At 42.6% G+C, this 17011-nt stretch overlaps 1 protein-coding gene across 4 annotated transcripts in view; it reads right to left on the bottom strand.

Annotated features, from left to right (window-relative positions):
- The window catches only part of TDRD1 (tudor domain containing 1), a 49309-nt gene extending 37988 nt beyond the window's left edge, over positions 1-11321 (bottom strand). For all 4 annotated transcript variants that reach the window (XM_039237568.1, XM_039237571.1, XM_039237569.1 and 1 more), the window contains exons 1-2: positions 11193-11321; positions 1663-1990 (exon numbers count right to left, since the gene is read on the bottom strand). In XM_039237568.1, coding sequence (XP_039093499.1) covers positions 1663-1990; positions 11193-11321 — 457 coding nt within the window. The remainder of the gene's footprint in view (positions 1-1662; positions 1991-11192) is intronic.
- Positions 11322-17011: the final 5690 nt, after the last annotated feature.

The raw sequence follows: 17011 nt of genomic DNA, 5'->3' as shown, positions 1-17011 counted from the left end.
GAGCCACCCAGGCGCCCTAGCAACTACATTTTCTAAAGCAAAAAAAAAAAAAAAAAAGCGAAAAGAAAATTATGAGTAGCACTGTTTTACATTTTTGCACATCTCTTTAATGTTTAATATTAGTTAGACTCACATCTGCTTTTGCATTCAATCCACTGTGATATGGTTGCTTTGATTGAAGAATATAAAGAAAATCTGGGCTCTTACAGATACATGGTTACAAAACGGAGAAGTATTTAATGGCCTCACATAATTATGGATATTTTCCTTTAATATCATGGCAAAACTCATGGTAATTAGTTGCAGTGTGGACTCTAAAACCTATTCATAATATGGCACTGGAATCCATGGATTCCTCTTGCACTTTGAGTGGATGCTTACCTATTCGTGACTGCAACATCATGCATTGTTCATTTGGAAAAAACTGAGAAACCGAGTTGCGCAGATCTTCCAAATGTAGACAGACTTCATTATACAATATTGAAAAATTCATGTGTGTTAGTTAAGATCACCATGCATCTCACCAGAGAAGTCTTTAAGCATTGAGAAGTTGTCATGCAGAGTGGCAGATACAAGCTTCCTAAAATTCTCATGTTTGCTCAGAAGCTTGAATTTTATCATTAGCAACAAAATACTGTCAGGTGTTTTCCTTGAAGTGACAGGCTCACTTTGTTCATTTTGAGACTGTCAGATATCTAAATCCGAATAACCAGAGTTTGTCATTCTTTTAAAGTAAAAACGAGGTTCCAAGAAAAGAGTTTCCATACAGCTCAGAACTCAATCATACACACATGCTTTTCCTACTTCACTATGAAGCAGAAGTTAGGGATAATTCCCACTTTTTTACACAAAATACTAAAACTACCTGTACCCAACGTTCAAGATTTCATAATAAGTCTTACTGCTTTGTCAAGGACATGCTTTAGTAAAACTGGTACTTCCGGCTTGGTCTTAACTACAAGTGCAAAGCAGTGAAAACCTCACTGGCCTCTAGCCCAGGCTGGTGTCCCTGCCCAGGTGGAGCTAACAAGGCACTAGCAGTTTACTCATTTTTGCTTTTGCATCATCAGCGTAAAGTCGGCACAACAAAGGCGGCAAATGATATTTTAATAGGATTGAGAAAATAGTTTTGACCTCTTGGGAAACCCGAGCCAGAACTACATCACCATAACATTAAAAGATCATATCTGATATGCATTCACCCAGGGCCCAGCCTCCTTAGACACCAGGTTTTTGGAATTAGGACTAAAGGAACAATTAAAAAAAAACTAATGAAACAATATCTTAGCTATATTTTTGTAAGCTTTTGTACGCATACAATTTGCATAGTATTTTAAAAATATGGTCAATCTTTAGATATCCCATAAAAAGCTAGAGTACAGTATTTCCTCTCTACATTCCTAATTCTTCAATGGGGGGGGGAGGTGGGAGGAGGCTCATATGTAGACTTTCTCTCCTCAGGAATCCTTTTTGTGATGAATCTAGCCAAAGACAGCTACTTGGCACCTGGTTTTTCCTTCTAGATTAATATTTAAATGCAAATACTATAAGGTAGCCATTTAGTTGTTCTGTTAATAGTCCATGGGTGTGTAATTACATACTTGTGATAAGCCAAAGAAACCACCAGAATCAAGATGCATTAAACCTGTAGTTTCCACTCACCTGTTGGCAACTTTTTCCTGTCTCCTTTGGATCTAACCACCTCTCCACTGATGCCATTAGGGTTTGAAGATACCAAACGGTCTTCCTGACTAGCCAAATACTGTTTGGTTTGCTCACAAAGCAAAAAATTGTTCTTTTTATTTCCATTCTCTGGGCTTTTCAACCGGAAATTAGGGTGGTTAGCATGTCCTCCAGGACTTCTTAAAGAATCATGTGATGGAAGCTTGTTTTCATTTTTCTCAAAATTAAATGGCTCTGTCATTTTACAAGTAGATGTCTCCAAATTATTTCTTGACATATCACACGGCAATTTAACATTCACAGAAGTCTATGGGAAGAAGTATATTTAAAAGGCAATTTTTAATCACAAAAGTAGAAGCATTGTAGGATTTTTTATGTAACAGGTAATGCTCCTGAATGATTCCAAAGCAGAGGTAACAGTGATATCACAGCCTGGCCTAAAGGCACAAGAAAAGAATGAAGATTCCCTATTGATAGGTACAAACTCCCAGGTTTCACACAATTCAACCACAGAGAAAGACTAACAACTCAAGAGAGGTCAAGAGTAATCTCAGAATTCGACACCATTTCTTACTTTAAAAAGCTTTAGAAATAGGAAGAGAAAAAGACTTGCACATTTTAATTTTTTTTTAATGTTTTATTTATTTCTAGGAGAGAGAGAGAGAGAGAGACAGCGTGAGCAGGGGAGGGCCAGAGAGAGAGGGAGTCACAGACTCTGAAACAGGCTCCAGGCTCTGAGCTGGCAGTCAGCACACAGCCCGACGCGGGGTTCCCCACGAACCGCGAGATCATGACCTAAGCAAAAGTCGGACGCTTAACCGACTAAGCCACCCAGGCGCCCCAAGACTTGCACATTTTAAAAGAAACATTTCCAACCTAGAACACGCAACTTAAAGGTGAAATACAATAAAGGGTATTGCTTTAATCCGGTCATTGCCTACCTTTCTAGAATCCCTCTACCGGCTCCTATTTAGATGCAATGATATTGAATATGCACAGCCCAGCCCCTCCAATGGCTGTGCCCCTCCCGCCCGCTCTCATCCTCCAGGAAAACTCCTTTCTTCCCAGTCATCCTTCACAGTTTGCCTCAGCTGACCTCTATGTGATCTGTTTTTCTTCCCAAGTCCTCTGCTTTGATCATCTCCAGCTAAACTTTCATAAATTGTAACTTGTATCTACTGTGCTTAAGGATTATCTGTGTGCACCTTTCTCTGAAAATAAGGCACACGTATTGTTGCAACAACGTGTCTCTGAAAAACCTCCGTCCAGACCTTATGCTGGCTTGTTGTTTTCCTAGGACTCTTACAGAATATGAAGTGTCCTGCCCAAGGGAAGTAATAAAAGTGGACCAACAACTTTTCTTTTTGAAGTAGCGACTTAACCACAGCCACTGCTTTGTCTATTGACTGCAGGCCAAATTGCCTATTGTCCCAAAACTGCTCAAAAAAAAAAAAAAAAAAAAAAAAGCCACAGAAAATTAAACTGGTATGAGTATCACCTAAATGTTGTTTAACATTGTTTTAAATAGAAGATAAAGAAATAGAAAAGTCCGTCTCCTGGTGTCCTAAAATTCCTGTTTCATTTCCTGCTTTAAATTAGGCCTAACCTACAAATTCAAAAGAGACTCTTAAATATGGAGAACAAACAGAGAGTGGCTGGAGGAGCTGAAGGGGGGGATGGACTAAATGGGTAAAGGGCATTAAGGAATCTACTTCTGAAATCATTGTTGTACTATGCGCTAACTAACTTGGATGTAAATTTAAAAAATAAATAAAAATTTAAAAATGTTTTAAATTTAAAAATTAAAAAGAAGAACTCCCCCCCCCAAATAAATTAGGCCTAACCTAATCCATGACAATAGAGAAAAAATAATGAACTAAAGAAGGGACACACAGGCACACTCAAAGGTGGAGAGCTCTCCGAGGACCAGATCCCGGAAAGATCCCTAACAGAGGCCTGCAGATGGGATGGTCAGGCCCGCTGGGAGATCCTGCTGCTGCGGGGAAAGCACACGTGTAGCGATGCGCACACCTACACTTAAGGAAGTTGGACACAGTAAGAAATACATACCGTGACCCGTGCCGCTGTTACAAAAAAATAACTTCCAGGGAAAGCTGGGTGAGGAGAGGAATATTGAGTAACTCCACAGACTCTGTACAAGCAATATAAAGAATGTGCATTTCCCAGGTTGCGTAGGTGGCTTAGTCGGTTAAATGTTCAACTGTTGGTTTTCGGCTCAGATCATAATCTCACCGTTTGAGTTCAAGCCCCATATCGGGTTCCCTGCTGACAGTGCAGAACCTGCTTGGGATTCTCTCTCTGCCCCTCCCATGTGTGCGCTCTCAAAATAAATGGATAAACTTATTTAAAAAAGAAAAAAGAATGCACATTAAAATATTAGGGTAACTACAAGAGCAAAAACAATACATAAATTTAAAACTACAGAAGAAAACAAATCTCAGTCTAACAGAAAAAAAAATTCAAGCATGGTCAGGGGAAAACATCAAACGTGACAGAACCAAATCCAGGAATCAATGACTGGGTCTCAATTCAAAGAGAAAAAGACTTAGGGAGAAAAAGATCCAGCTAAATGTTATGCACAAGAAGCAGAAATAAAACAAAATTATATGGCAATGTTGTAAATAACAGAACTGAAACATGTCCTATGCAAATAACCAAAAAAAAAAAAAGTGGAATACTAGTATCAACAGCCCATGAAACAGAACTCAAAGTCAAAAATATTGGGAGTGCCTTGGTACCTTAGACACTTGTCAAGAGACAGAAAGCGAGTGGTGATATTTTAAGTACCATGACGAATACAAGCAAGAGTATTCATTTTTCCAACACTGGGTATATGTTAGACTAGAAAGGCCACCTCAACTAACTCCAGAAACACTAACACCATGTCATTCATACACAGTACACAAACTTGCATCTCAGGTTTGGTTTCCCATGGAATCAGCCTACAACAACCACATCAGAAGACGAAGGGTTCTGGGTTTCGTTTGTTTAAAAATTTCGTAAACTATCACAAAGGAAATGATAGCAAACATTACTATGTAAAAGCTTACCAAAAAATAGCAAAGAGGCCAGGAAATAAAGATGAACATATAGGTGAAAAATTCAACAAAAATTTTTAAAGTGGGATAAATAGTAAAAACATTCAGATACTGTAGCAGACACTGTCACTGACCCAAAGGCCATCTTCTACCTCTGATTTGTCAGCTGGAGTTAGAGACAACACTGGCCATAATCAATTCTCCTGAGCAGAACTTATCAGAAAGCTGTCCTTTCCTAATGAACATGGACAGATCTGGATAGCAGGATCTTCGCCCCTTTCTTTCTATAACACAATCAGGAAGCTTAAATAAGCAGAAGGAAGAACGTACAGCCCAAGGTTGGTAGAGCTGCAAAGGCAGAGCACCTGCTGTCCTTGGCAGTACCCTTGAGTCACTAGGTCAGCCCTGATACGTCTATGCATACACTCGCTGTGGCGTCAAATAAACCCATCAGTTTTGTTATTTGCAGCACAACTGATACACATTAACATATGTGAGCAAAAGGCATGATGAGCAAAAGGCATGATCAGAATGCATAAAAGATGAAAACTGGTTGTTAAACATGGGGGTAAAAACATTCAACCTCGGGCGCCTTGGTGGCTTAGTCGGTTAAGCGTCCGACTTTCGCTTAGGTCATGATCTCGCGGTTCATGGGTTCGAGTCCCGCGTCGGGCTCTGTGCTGACTGCCAGCTCAGAGCCTGGAGCCTGTTTCAGTCTGTGACTCCCTCTCTCTCTGACCCTCCCCTGCTCACGCGCTCTGCTCACGCGCTCTCTCTCTCTCTCTCTCCCCTAGAAAGAAAAAATAAAAAAAAAATAAAAAAAAAAACATTCAACCTCATTTACAATTAAAAAGAAAATTGAAATTAAATTACTATGTATTAGTTTCTGCCCAGCATGAGTGTGATTAAAAAGGACAGTCATTACTGCAGGAAATACAAAGTGATATGCTCCTACTGGGAGACACCTGGAGATACAGAGACATAGACATACGCATAGGTCTCTCTCTAAAACATACATTCTTGGGGCACCTGAGTGGCTCAGTCGGTTAAGCATCTGACTTTGGCTCAGGTTATGATCTCACGGTTCGTGGGTTCGAGCCCCACATCAGGCTCTGTGCTGACAGCCAGCTCAGAGCCTGGAGCCTGTTTCAGATTCAGTGTCTCCCTCTCTGACCCTCCCCTGCTCACAACGTCTCTCTCTCAGAAATAAATAAAACATTAAAAAAATTTTTTTTAAATATACACTCTTAAGATGTAGATGTATTCCTAAAATTTTTAATGTTTATTTTTTAGTTTTTGTTTTGTTGTTTTTTGTTTTTTATTTCTGAGAGAGAGAGACAGCATGATCAGGGGAGGGTCAGAGAGAGACAAGAGATACAGAATCTGAAGCAGGCTCCAGGCTCTGAGCTAGCTGTCAGCACAGAGCCCGGCACGGGGCTCGAACCCACGAACCATGAGATCATGACCTGAGCTGAAGTCGGATGCTTAACCGACTGAGCCACCCAGGCACCCCTAAAATTTTTAATGTTTGTTTTTGAGAGAGAAAGAGCATGAGCAGGTGAGGGGCAGAGAGAGAGGGAGACCCAGAATCTGAAGCAGGCTCGGGGCTCTGAGCTATCAGCACAGAGCCCGACGTTGGGCTCGAACTCATGAACTGTGAAATCATGACCTAAGCCAAAGTTGGACGCTCAACTGAAGTACCCAGGTGCCCCAAGATATAGATGTATTCTTAAAAACATTCCTAGGGGCGCCTGGGTGGCTTAGTCGGTTAAGCGTCCAACTTTCGCTTAGGTCATGATCTCGCAGTTAGTGGGTTCGAGCCCCGCATCAGGCTCTGTGCTGACTGCCAGCTCAGAGCCAGGAGCCTGTTTCAGAGTCTGTGACTCCCTCTCTCTCTGACCCTCCCCTGCTCACACTCTCTCTCTCTCTCTCCTAGAAATAAATAAAACATTAAAAAAAAAAAAAACATTCCTAGCCACTCATCTGGTAACCATCCCACTAAAATAATCCTAAATAACAAAAAATCCTATTTAAAATGATGAAAACCCCTGGAGGAAAAAACTTAACTGTGATGCCTCTACTAAATAGAATATTAACACTACCATTTAGAATCCTAGTTTTCAAAAATATTATAAAATGTGTTAGAAAAGCCAGTAAAAATCAGAAACACTGTATATTTAATTTAATGACTGGGAAAAAAACAATCCCTTCATGTAAGCACAATCAATGAAATACATTAAATTTTAAACAATGAGTGTTATGGTGTAAAGTAGGTTGATGAAGGAATCTCTTTCACTATATATAATTTTCCAAATTATAAAGATTAATAACTTTTATAGAAAAAAGCATTTTAGGGGCGGCTGGGTGGCTCATTCGGTTAAGTGTCTGACTTTGGCTCAGGTCACGATCTCACGGTTCGTGGGTTCGAGACCCACATCAGGCTCTGTGCTGACAGCCAGCTTAGCTAAGAGCCTGGAGCCTGTTTCAGAATCTGTGTGTCCCTCTCTCTCTGACCCTCCCCTGCTCACACTGTCCCCTTCTCACTCTCTCTCAGAAATAAAACATTAAAAAATTTTTTTGAATCCTTATTTAAAAAAAAGAAAAAAGTATTTTAAAGATTAAAATATCTCTTCGGTCGGTTAGCATCCGACTTTGGATCAGGTCATGATCTCACCGGTGAGTCTGAGCCCTGTAACAAGCTCTGTGCTGACAGCTAGGTGCCTGGAGCCTGCTCCAGATTCCATCTCCCTCTTTCTCTGCCCTTTCCCCACTCATGCTCTGACTCTCTCAAAAATAAACAAAATAATTTAAACATTAAAATATCTTTAAAGATTAAAATATTAATATTGCATTTAAATGAAGCCCATTTGTCCTCAAGTGTGGTTAATTCTAAACCAAGTAAAGGATCGAGTAATACCTAAACCACAAAACTAGGGTATAGTCCTCTTCGCAGGACACCAGTGGGACCCTCAATCCACAACATATAACTCCCGAAACAATCTTCCCTAACTTTGTCATCTGGTAAGGCTGACAGTCAATCCACAATCAGCTATTTTCTACCCTGTATTACAGTTATCTATAGACAGTTATATCCGTATTCTAGATTATTCAGTAGCACGAGTGCAGGAACCTTGTCTTATTAAAACCATTAACAAAAATCCCGATTTCCCATCGCGCCTACCATGGTGTTCCGTACAATGGGGCATTCAAAAGATATCTGTATGACAAAGCTACTTAAAAGGTACTACTGCACTATTTTCAGGACAAACTCTACAGGGAAAATGAAATTCATGGTCTGAAATTACATCTGGCAGTCTTAAACGGAGAATTACATGTTATGAGGTTTTCTGAAACTTAATAGCAAAACCTCAAGTCTTACATCCACTCTTACAAACTCCAAAAATTAAAGAAGTAAAACAAGAAAACAAGTAAAATTAAAAAGTAAACAAGTCTGACTTCAAGAACAACACAATCAGTCTTAGACCCAACGTACAAGTTTGAGCAGCAAATAAAAAGGTAGACTCTGTAGTTAGAGAGACACCTCACTTGCCTCACCCTCTTCAGGAATTTTCATCCCAACGCCCAGGGCAAATAGACGTGAAGACCTGTTCTATAACTCGATGCCTCGAACCTCCTTTAATTTTGGACAGCCAACTGCACTGCATTCTTTTTTCATAAAATAATTCACTCCTCCCCCCCCGCTCGATTCCTGTTGCTGCTCTGTAATCACCACCTTTCAAATATGAGGTGTCCACCAGGTCTACCTTCCTCCAGGTCCTTCACCAGCTGATGTAATACCTTCCGGAGTCCTTCTAAGTCTGGACTTTCTCTAGCTCATTAGAAACCTTCATATAGACATGCTTCTCCTAACGGAGCACAGGACTGCAGGTGTGAGCCAACAGCAGGGCGACAGAATAAGCATACCACCCCTTACTCTGAACACTAAACTACTTCCACTCACGCACTAGCTTTTGGAGTGGCAGCCTGGAATTCTGTGAGTACATGTAAAACTCGCAGTTACCTAAAATCCTGTAGGATTTTTTAAAAAACATGTTTATTACCATATCATTAAAAAAATGCCTTTTTCTTTTGATGTACAGTTCTATCGATTTAAGTTATTTTGAGAGATAAAGAAAGGGCATGTGTGCACGCAAGTGGGATAGGTGCAGAGAGAGGGAGAAAACAGAATCCCAAGCAGGCTCTGTGCTTGATCCTTCGAACTGTGAGATCACGAGCGGAGCTGAAATCAAGAGTCAGACGCCTAACCAACTGAGCCACCCAGCCGCCCCTACAGTTCTAGGAGTTCTAACACGTGTATTTCAACTTTAAAAAAATACCTGTAAAAAAAACTACAATTATCCCTACTTGGCTTCATCCTCTGCCAATCACTGGGCGTATATGAATCTGGAGTGGGCAGATCCTACTCCATAACACTGTGCTTGCCAAGCTCAAGCCACTGACTTCTGTACAGAGGGGTTTCAGACACTGCTGCAAAGGTCCTAAGACCTCAAAGGCTAATCTTACCCAGTTGTAAAACAAGCAATTTCCCCCACATAACGAGTTACTATTGTTTACATGCTACTGGTGAGGAGTAAGAATTGATAACTATTCCCAAATCTGTAGTAGTTAGTTATATATCTCCTTAACTAACACAAGAGGTTAATTAGGAGGGTCCCCAAATGTCTTCATGTTAAAGGAATCACTGATGTGTTTAAAAAAAAAAAAAAAAAAAAGGCACAGTGGAATGGAAGTGACTACGAAGAGTTCTACAGACAAAATTAAGACCTTGGCTTCATATTGCCCTTTTGTTCTGTGCTTCATGATTTGACATCAATAAAACATGAAGCTCCCTGAGGGGCAAACCTTTTCTTTTACTCCCTTGGAATCCTGCTCCCCCTCCTCCAGGTGGCCAGGAGCAGCCCAACACACACCTGCAACCGGCGACTGTAAGTCCTCTTCTTCCTCCCCAGAACACTACAGGCTACAGGCCAAAGTTAATTTTTACCAGTGTGTGAAGTCCTTTAATACCAAAAGTACTTGCAGCAGATACTGAGCTGTGACTTTCTTCTCTAATGTTTGCTTTTGTTTTCCCCCACAATTTCAGAGAGAACGGCTACTCAAAGGAAACATTCAATTTAAAGCTATGAAACCCAATGGTTCAGCAGAACACGAGTTTTAAAGCTAATCAGAACCAAATCTGGACAGTCTCCTCTTCCTCTTTTTTAGCTCTGCTGTCTCAGGCCAAATCACTTCATCTTCTTAGGCCTGTTTCTGCAAAACGCGGCCAACCTTACAAACTTCCTCGTAAACCCTTATCCACGATGATTATATTTGACGATGTGTGTAAGAGCACAGTGGCCGGTGCTCACTTAAGTACGTAACAGGCAGCTTTTACCTTGACTTGACTTTGATACCGCTCCTACAAAGAATTTTTTTCCACTCGTGAATAACTACTTCGCCCACTGAAATAATCTGCGGTTTAAAGTATTCCTATTTCCTGATTCCTCCAGGTGAGTAAGGGAGACCTGGGCAGGTGAACTAACTTGTCAACCTGCCCGCCTGCCCCGGGGGGTGGGGGTTGTGAGCGCTCTTACACGGCTGAGATGAAAATCTAGGTCTGATTCCTAGGCCCTGCCACTTCGCATTCAGCACCCTCAGGGCTCAATAAGGGAGCTAGAACCGCCTTCTGATTCTCCAAAGGCCAACCAAACCCGCGTATTTCTAGCAGGGACTCAAGTGCTAAGTGACTGGCACACAGCAGACACGCTACAAACACCTGCACAAGCAACCAGCACTGGCTCCCCCGTATTCACCTAAAGCCATGGTGCACCCACGTTCCCCACAGAAGATAGGAAGTGGGGGGGGGGGGGCGGAGCCTAAGGGGTGTTAGTGTTGTTTGCACTGCTGCTTCGAGTTAAACGAAGCCAGCCAGCGACTGACTTCACAAGCTAGTTTCTTTTAGAGACGAGCGCAAAGAGCTCCTCCAATGGGATGCCCGGGGACGTTCACATTTTGGCGCGTCATGCCCGGGAAGTACTGTTTTCCAAACCTACTGCAGAGCCCCCGCGCCCCCCCTTTGCCCTGGGGCTCCGGTCTCAAGTCTCTCGCCCCTCCCCCACCACCACCTCCAACCCTAACCTGCCCTTCCCTGCCATGGCTGCGAGGGCCCCGCCACCCTTCCATCCTCTCTCCACTGCCAGGCCCCTTGTGCCCGCTCAACGCCCGACCTCAACGCCCGACCCTAACGTCCAGCGCCCAACGTCCGGACCCCAACGACCGAAGCCCCAGAGCCCTCACGCGGTCCCTTTTCGCTCCGCCACGCGCCTGGGAGCCCTGACCTGGCGAGGGGCAAACGGGCCGCCGACCCCGACCTGTCCCTGAAGCCTGGTGCCGGCGGCGTCCGCCCGTCCCCGGGAGCCCCGCCGCCCAGGCGCGCTGCCCTGCGCTCACCTCATCTCCCACGTCCAGCCCCGGGCCGGCGCCGCGCCTGCGCAGTCCGCGCGCACGTGCGCCCCGCGACGCCCCCGCGCGCCCTCCCTGCGCTGGGGGGTCAGAGCTAAGGGCCCCGGGGCACGGCATTGTGCTCCCGCGGGGCGTGCTCCCGGAGGTCCTCTGCGGAGACGCTGCAGCCATCCCAGCTGCTTCTAGAAATCCGGCCCTGCGAACGCGGACGGTCTCCCTAAAGGTCACTTGGGTCGCATTAACCACTTAAAGCCTTACAAGGTTTTTCAAATTAATCTGCTACCTCTGCTTGGCCTTGGAAACTAAACACAGGTGATCACTTCCCCCCCCCAAGTGCACCTGGTTATCTGTTGGTGCTACTCAAATACTTTGTAAAACTTTGGGGGCGGGGGGAGCAGACTAGAGACCTTTCAAATTTTCAGAAGAAAAATGGTACCCCATGTAGTTAACACTTAGTTTCAACATTGTCAATTCACGGGGAGTCTTGTCGGCTTCTGTACCCCACACACTTCTGTTGTTTGGAAGCAAATTCTAACTTGTATCTTTTCTTCATTATAATGGATTTTTTTTTCTGTTTTTACTTTTATTTATTATTTTTGAGAGTGTGCGAATCGGCCAGGAGCAGAGAGCGTGAGAGACAGAATCCAAAGCAGGCTACTGTTGCTGTCAGCACTGAGCCTGAAGTGGGGCTTGAACCCATGAACCACGAGATCATGACCTGAGCTGAAGTTGGTCCCTTAGCGACCAAGCCATCCAGGTGCCCCGTAATGGATTTTTTTTTTTTTTAAAAAGAACAGTTAAGGTTTACAGAATAAATTTAGAAGCTAGTAGTTTCTCACATTAACCACACCCAGTATCCCCTTAGCTACAATTAAGGAACCGAAGTTGATACATTATTACTCAAGTCCAGGGTTTATTTATATTTCCTTAGTTTTTACCTACTGTCCTTTTTCTGAACCAGAATTCCATTCAGGATACCACATTTTTACATTTAGTTGTCATGTCTCCTTAGGCTCTTCTAGGTTATGGCAGTTTTTCAGACTGTCCCTGTTTTGATTATCTTGATACCTTCCAGGAGTACTTACTGGTTAGGCATTTTGTAAGATGCCCCAGTGTCAGAGTTTGATGTTTTTCTCATGAGAAGAGTGGAGTTAATAGGTTTTTGGAAAAAAGGGCTACAGAGGTAAAGTGTCATTCGTATTGCATCACATCAAGTGCACATCCTTGAACATGATTCCTGACAGTTGATGCTTTCTACCTGCAGGGAGCAAGATGGAGTCCCTCATGTCAAGTTGTGATGTAATCAGAAAAGCAGCCAAGAGGACTGCAGCTAATACCAGATATCACCAAAACCAGTATAGATTGGAAGTGCTGAGGATTAATAACCTGTAAGGCCTGGAAGAACCAGGAGCTGATAATCATTAGTGCTAGAAAAAATCTGCAAAGGCCCAAGATTGATTAAACTTCTCTAAAAAGGGAGGATTTCTGCAGCAAACTGCCAGACTCTTTGGGGGCTGAGCTTTCCTCATCTGACCACCTGCTGCCGAAGGCTCTGCATGACTGATCTCTTAACATAATAGAGATCCTCCACTTTTTGAACATGTTAAGCCGTAGGTACCTAGAGCTGGCCCAGAACCGACCAAGTCCTCATCTTAACTGTGTGCTCACAAACCGACTTTGTTTTGCTCATTAACTTCTTACCCTTCTTGTATCTTGTTTGTTGCATGACTTTATATCATACAACGTGTGATGTCTATGAAGTTAAATGCATAGTGAAATCTCATTGAGTTTAGAATCCTGAATCTGCTTTGCAAATTACATTAACCTTGATTTATGACCGAATAAAGCTGACATTGTGGAAAGACACAATTCTTGTACATAACCTTTATAGCATCCTGGCGCCCCCAACACCTGACTGGTGTTCTTCAGGTTTCTGTACTCTAAAGGGACTTTTGTTTTCCCTCTCTTTGCATATTATACACTTTGGAAGGAAGTCATTATACACAGTCTACACCTAAGAAAGAGAAGTTATTCTTCCCCTTTTTAAGGGCCAAACACTGGAATTATTTCAATTTTTTTATAGATTTGTCTCTTCCCCATTTATTAATATATTTGATCAAATATACTATATATGTATTAGTATAAACTCATTTATTTTATATGTTGAGTTGTAATACATTGCCTTATTTCCTTGCTCAAACTTTTCCAACTTTGGCCATGGGGAGCCCTTCTAGTTGGCTCTTTAATCCTTTGACATATTCCCATTAATGTGCGATTGTTTCATTTGGTTTTTTATTTTTTATTTTTTTAAATATTTTTATTTATTTCTAGGAGAGAGAGAGAGAGACAGTGTGAGCAGGGGAGGGTCAGAGAGAGAGGGAGACACAGACTCTGAAATAGGCTCCAGGCTCTGAGCTGGCAGTCAGCACACAGCCCGATGCGGGGCTCGAACCAAAGAACCACAAGATCATGACCTGAGCGAAAGTCGAATGCTTAACCGACTAAGCCACCCAGGCGCCCCCCATTTGGTTTTTTAAATCATGTTTACTTTCTGGGACATTGCATCTCCTTATCTATACATATTTAAATATGTATCTTTAAAAGATCATAACTTTTAAACAATTTTTCAATGTTTTTATTTATTTTTAAGAGAAAGAGATACAGAGAGAGTGGGGGTGGGGCAGAGGGAGGGAGAGAGAGAGAGAGAGAGAGATACAGAATCTGAAGAAGTCTCTAGGCTCTGAGCTGTCAGCACCGAGCCAGGCACGGGGCTCAAATCCACGAACTGTGAGATCATGACCTAAGCCAAAGTCAGACACTCAACTGCCTGAACCACCCAGGTGCCCCAAAAGATCATAACTTTGAAAAGCATCACCAAAACGTATTCTGCCTTTAAAGCTAATAATTTCTTTTTAAAAATATTTATTTTAAGAGAGAGCACATGCATGAGAGAGAGAGGGGCAGAGAGAGAGAGGGAGGGAGAGAGAGGATCCAAAGCAGGATCCACACTCACAGCACTGAGATATGGGACTCAATCCCATGAATCAAGAGATCATGACTCAAGCAGAAAGAAAGCAAGAATCAGACGCTTAATGCACTGAGCCACCCAGGCACCACACTAATAATTTCTTTATATGAAATCTGTATTTAAAGTTTTCAGAATCTCACATGATTTTTAATTTTATGTTCAAATGAGGTTCCAAACAAGATCCTGTATTTGTATTCAGTAGTGTACTTTAAAAAGAGATTTCCTTTTTTAAAAAATTTTATTTTGAGAAAGAGAAAATGGCGGTAAATGTAGAGGAGGGGGATAGAATCCTAAGCAGACTCCGTGCTGTCAGCGCAGAGCCAAACACAGGGCTGGAACTCATGAACCATGAGACCATGCATGACCAGAGCCAAAGTCAAGAGTTGGACACCTAACCAACTGAGCCACCGAGGTGCCCCAAAAGAGATTTCCTCTTAATCATTTTCTTGCAATTTATGTATTGAACTAATGACAGTTTTTTTTACATTCAATTTTGAGTACATCCCCTCTGGTCAGAATACTTCACAGGTGTTTCCCCTATTGCATCACATCAGAAGACACTTAATATCTAGTTGTTTCTCTTTGCGAGATATTAAAATTGATCTACCAGGTTCAAGTGTTGTCAGCCCATCCATCTACTATTGTTTTCCACTGGCTTTTCATCTAATGATTCTAGATTCATTGATGATTGTCAACTAGGTCCATTATTTCATTAGGCCTCAGAAAATGGCAAAAATCTATCTTCTGCATTTATTATCCAGAATTCTGTTAAGAACTTTCCCACATCGACTATTTGATCGAAATTCAGTTTGTAACGGGAAAGTTAGGATGCTTGATTCTTTTATCAGTTTTCAGAATGTAATGATTCTTTGGCATCTCCAAAGGTGACCAAATGTTTTAAAAAATCAACACACATTAATTTTTGACATAGTAGATGTATCTCAATCAGTTGTTACCATTTTCAAATGCTTGATTGTCCTTTGACCAGTATGCATACGGTTGATTTGGCCCCCTAGTCTTTGACACAACTCCTATTATTTTCACTTTCTTCTTTGCTTTCTGATACAACCAGCATGTTTTCAACTTTCTTGTACCTTTCCTGCCCCAGGCTTAGAAACAGTCCTTGAGTCCCACGAGGAACCCAAGTGACTCTTAGTGGGAAATTATATTAACAAATGATGGAGAAAAGGGGTGTGCTTTGGATTGGTGGTTATTTCAGGCCTATTCAGTGGACAGAGTTTTAATACAAAAAAGACAATACCATGAGTTCATACTGATATTTCTAAATTCAAACTTAGGTTTGCAGAATTCTTCATTTCTCTGATTATGTACTTGTATTTCCTTTCTCCAATACTAAAAATCTTGGTTTTGAGAAACATAATTACTTTAATGCTTAGTATTAATATATTTCAAAAACCACAATATGAATGTTATTACTGATAATATGAGCTGTGAAAAAGGCTTACATTTTTATTTTCCCTTGAAATAATATACCTCGCTAGGAAAGTTTGATGGACTATACTAGAGTTAAATCATTTCTTCACTGTTAAAACACTTTAGGGGCCCCTCAGTGGCTTAGTCGGTTAAGCGTCCACCTTTCGCTTAGGTCATGATCTCGCGGTTCGTGGGTTCAAGCCCCACGTCGGGCTCTGTGCTGACTGCCAGCTCAGAGCCAGGAGCCTATTTCGGAGTCTGTGACTCCCTCTCTGACCCTCCCCTGCTCACGCTGTCTCTCTCTCTCTCTCCTAGAAATAAATAAAACATTAAAAAAAAAACACTTTAACTGCAAAGTGTGTTTCACTGCACTGTTTCATTCAAGGAAGGAGGTGCTATTTCCTGTTAAAAGGAAAGAGGAACAGAGTTACACAATGTTGAATTTTTTAGTGATTTCCACCCCCAGCAGTTAGTATCAAGGCAGCTTAAGAGAACAGGAACAAGCTTTGCCTTCCAAACTCTCACATCGACAACTTGTCAGAACTAATTATTTTCACTCCTAAGTTGTGAAACGAGTCCTAAACCAAAGGACATCACTTCACTGGACAGTATAGGTTTCCAAACCTCCCCAGACTGAAACTATTCACCTTACTTATCAGGACTCGTTTAAGCAACTGTATTCAATACACTTTTTGTTGCTAATTATTGAGCAGCTCCCTCATGTCATTCCCCACGTTGGCTATAAGGACACCCGGCAGGCCGGATAGGACACTTCCCGCCCTGCCTGGTGCCAGCGACGAACGCTCCAACAGTTTATTATTAAACAATGGCAACGAGTGCCACCCTGTACCCACGAACGCAGTGTTCTGGAAACCCCCAGAATCTCTCCCAGGGATGAATTGTCGACGGGTAGGTAGGCTGTTCCTGCTGATTCCTCCCTACGCCAGGTGCAAGGTTTCCGCATCAGAGCTGGGAAGTCACAATTTCGAATTCTCTTTTATTGCTTTATGCTCCTGACTAATACGAGTAGGGTCAAAAGGTGAGGTGGGCTTATATCCTATGAGCGCGTCCTACAGAAAGAAAGAACAGGCTTGGGTCAGGAGTGGCGCGAGACACAAGACGGGGGTAGCAGCATCGCCAGCTAGCCGGGCCGGTTGGGGCGTAGGTGCCCAGAGTCTGGGCGCGGGTGTCCGCGCTGCGAGCGCAGGAGGCGGGGCTGCCCCGGCCCCGCCCACTGCAGACAGGTTACCCTCGCCCCGAGGTGCGTCGCGTCACACCCCGTGCGCATCGCTGATTGGCTCCTCCAGGAAGCCCCGCCTCCTCAGCTGTAGTGGGGCCGGCTTTA

The sequence above is a fragment of the Hyaena hyaena genome, unplaced genomic scaffold (genome assembly GCF_003009895.1).
Source record: "Hyaena hyaena isolate Hyena2069 unplaced genomic scaffold, ASM300989v1 scaffold_128, whole genome shotgun sequence".
NCBI classification, from domain to species: domain Eukaryota; kingdom Metazoa; phylum Chordata; class Mammalia; order Carnivora; family Hyaenidae; genus Hyaena; species Hyaena hyaena.
This window is presented reverse-complemented; position numbering and strand designations above follow the sequence as displayed.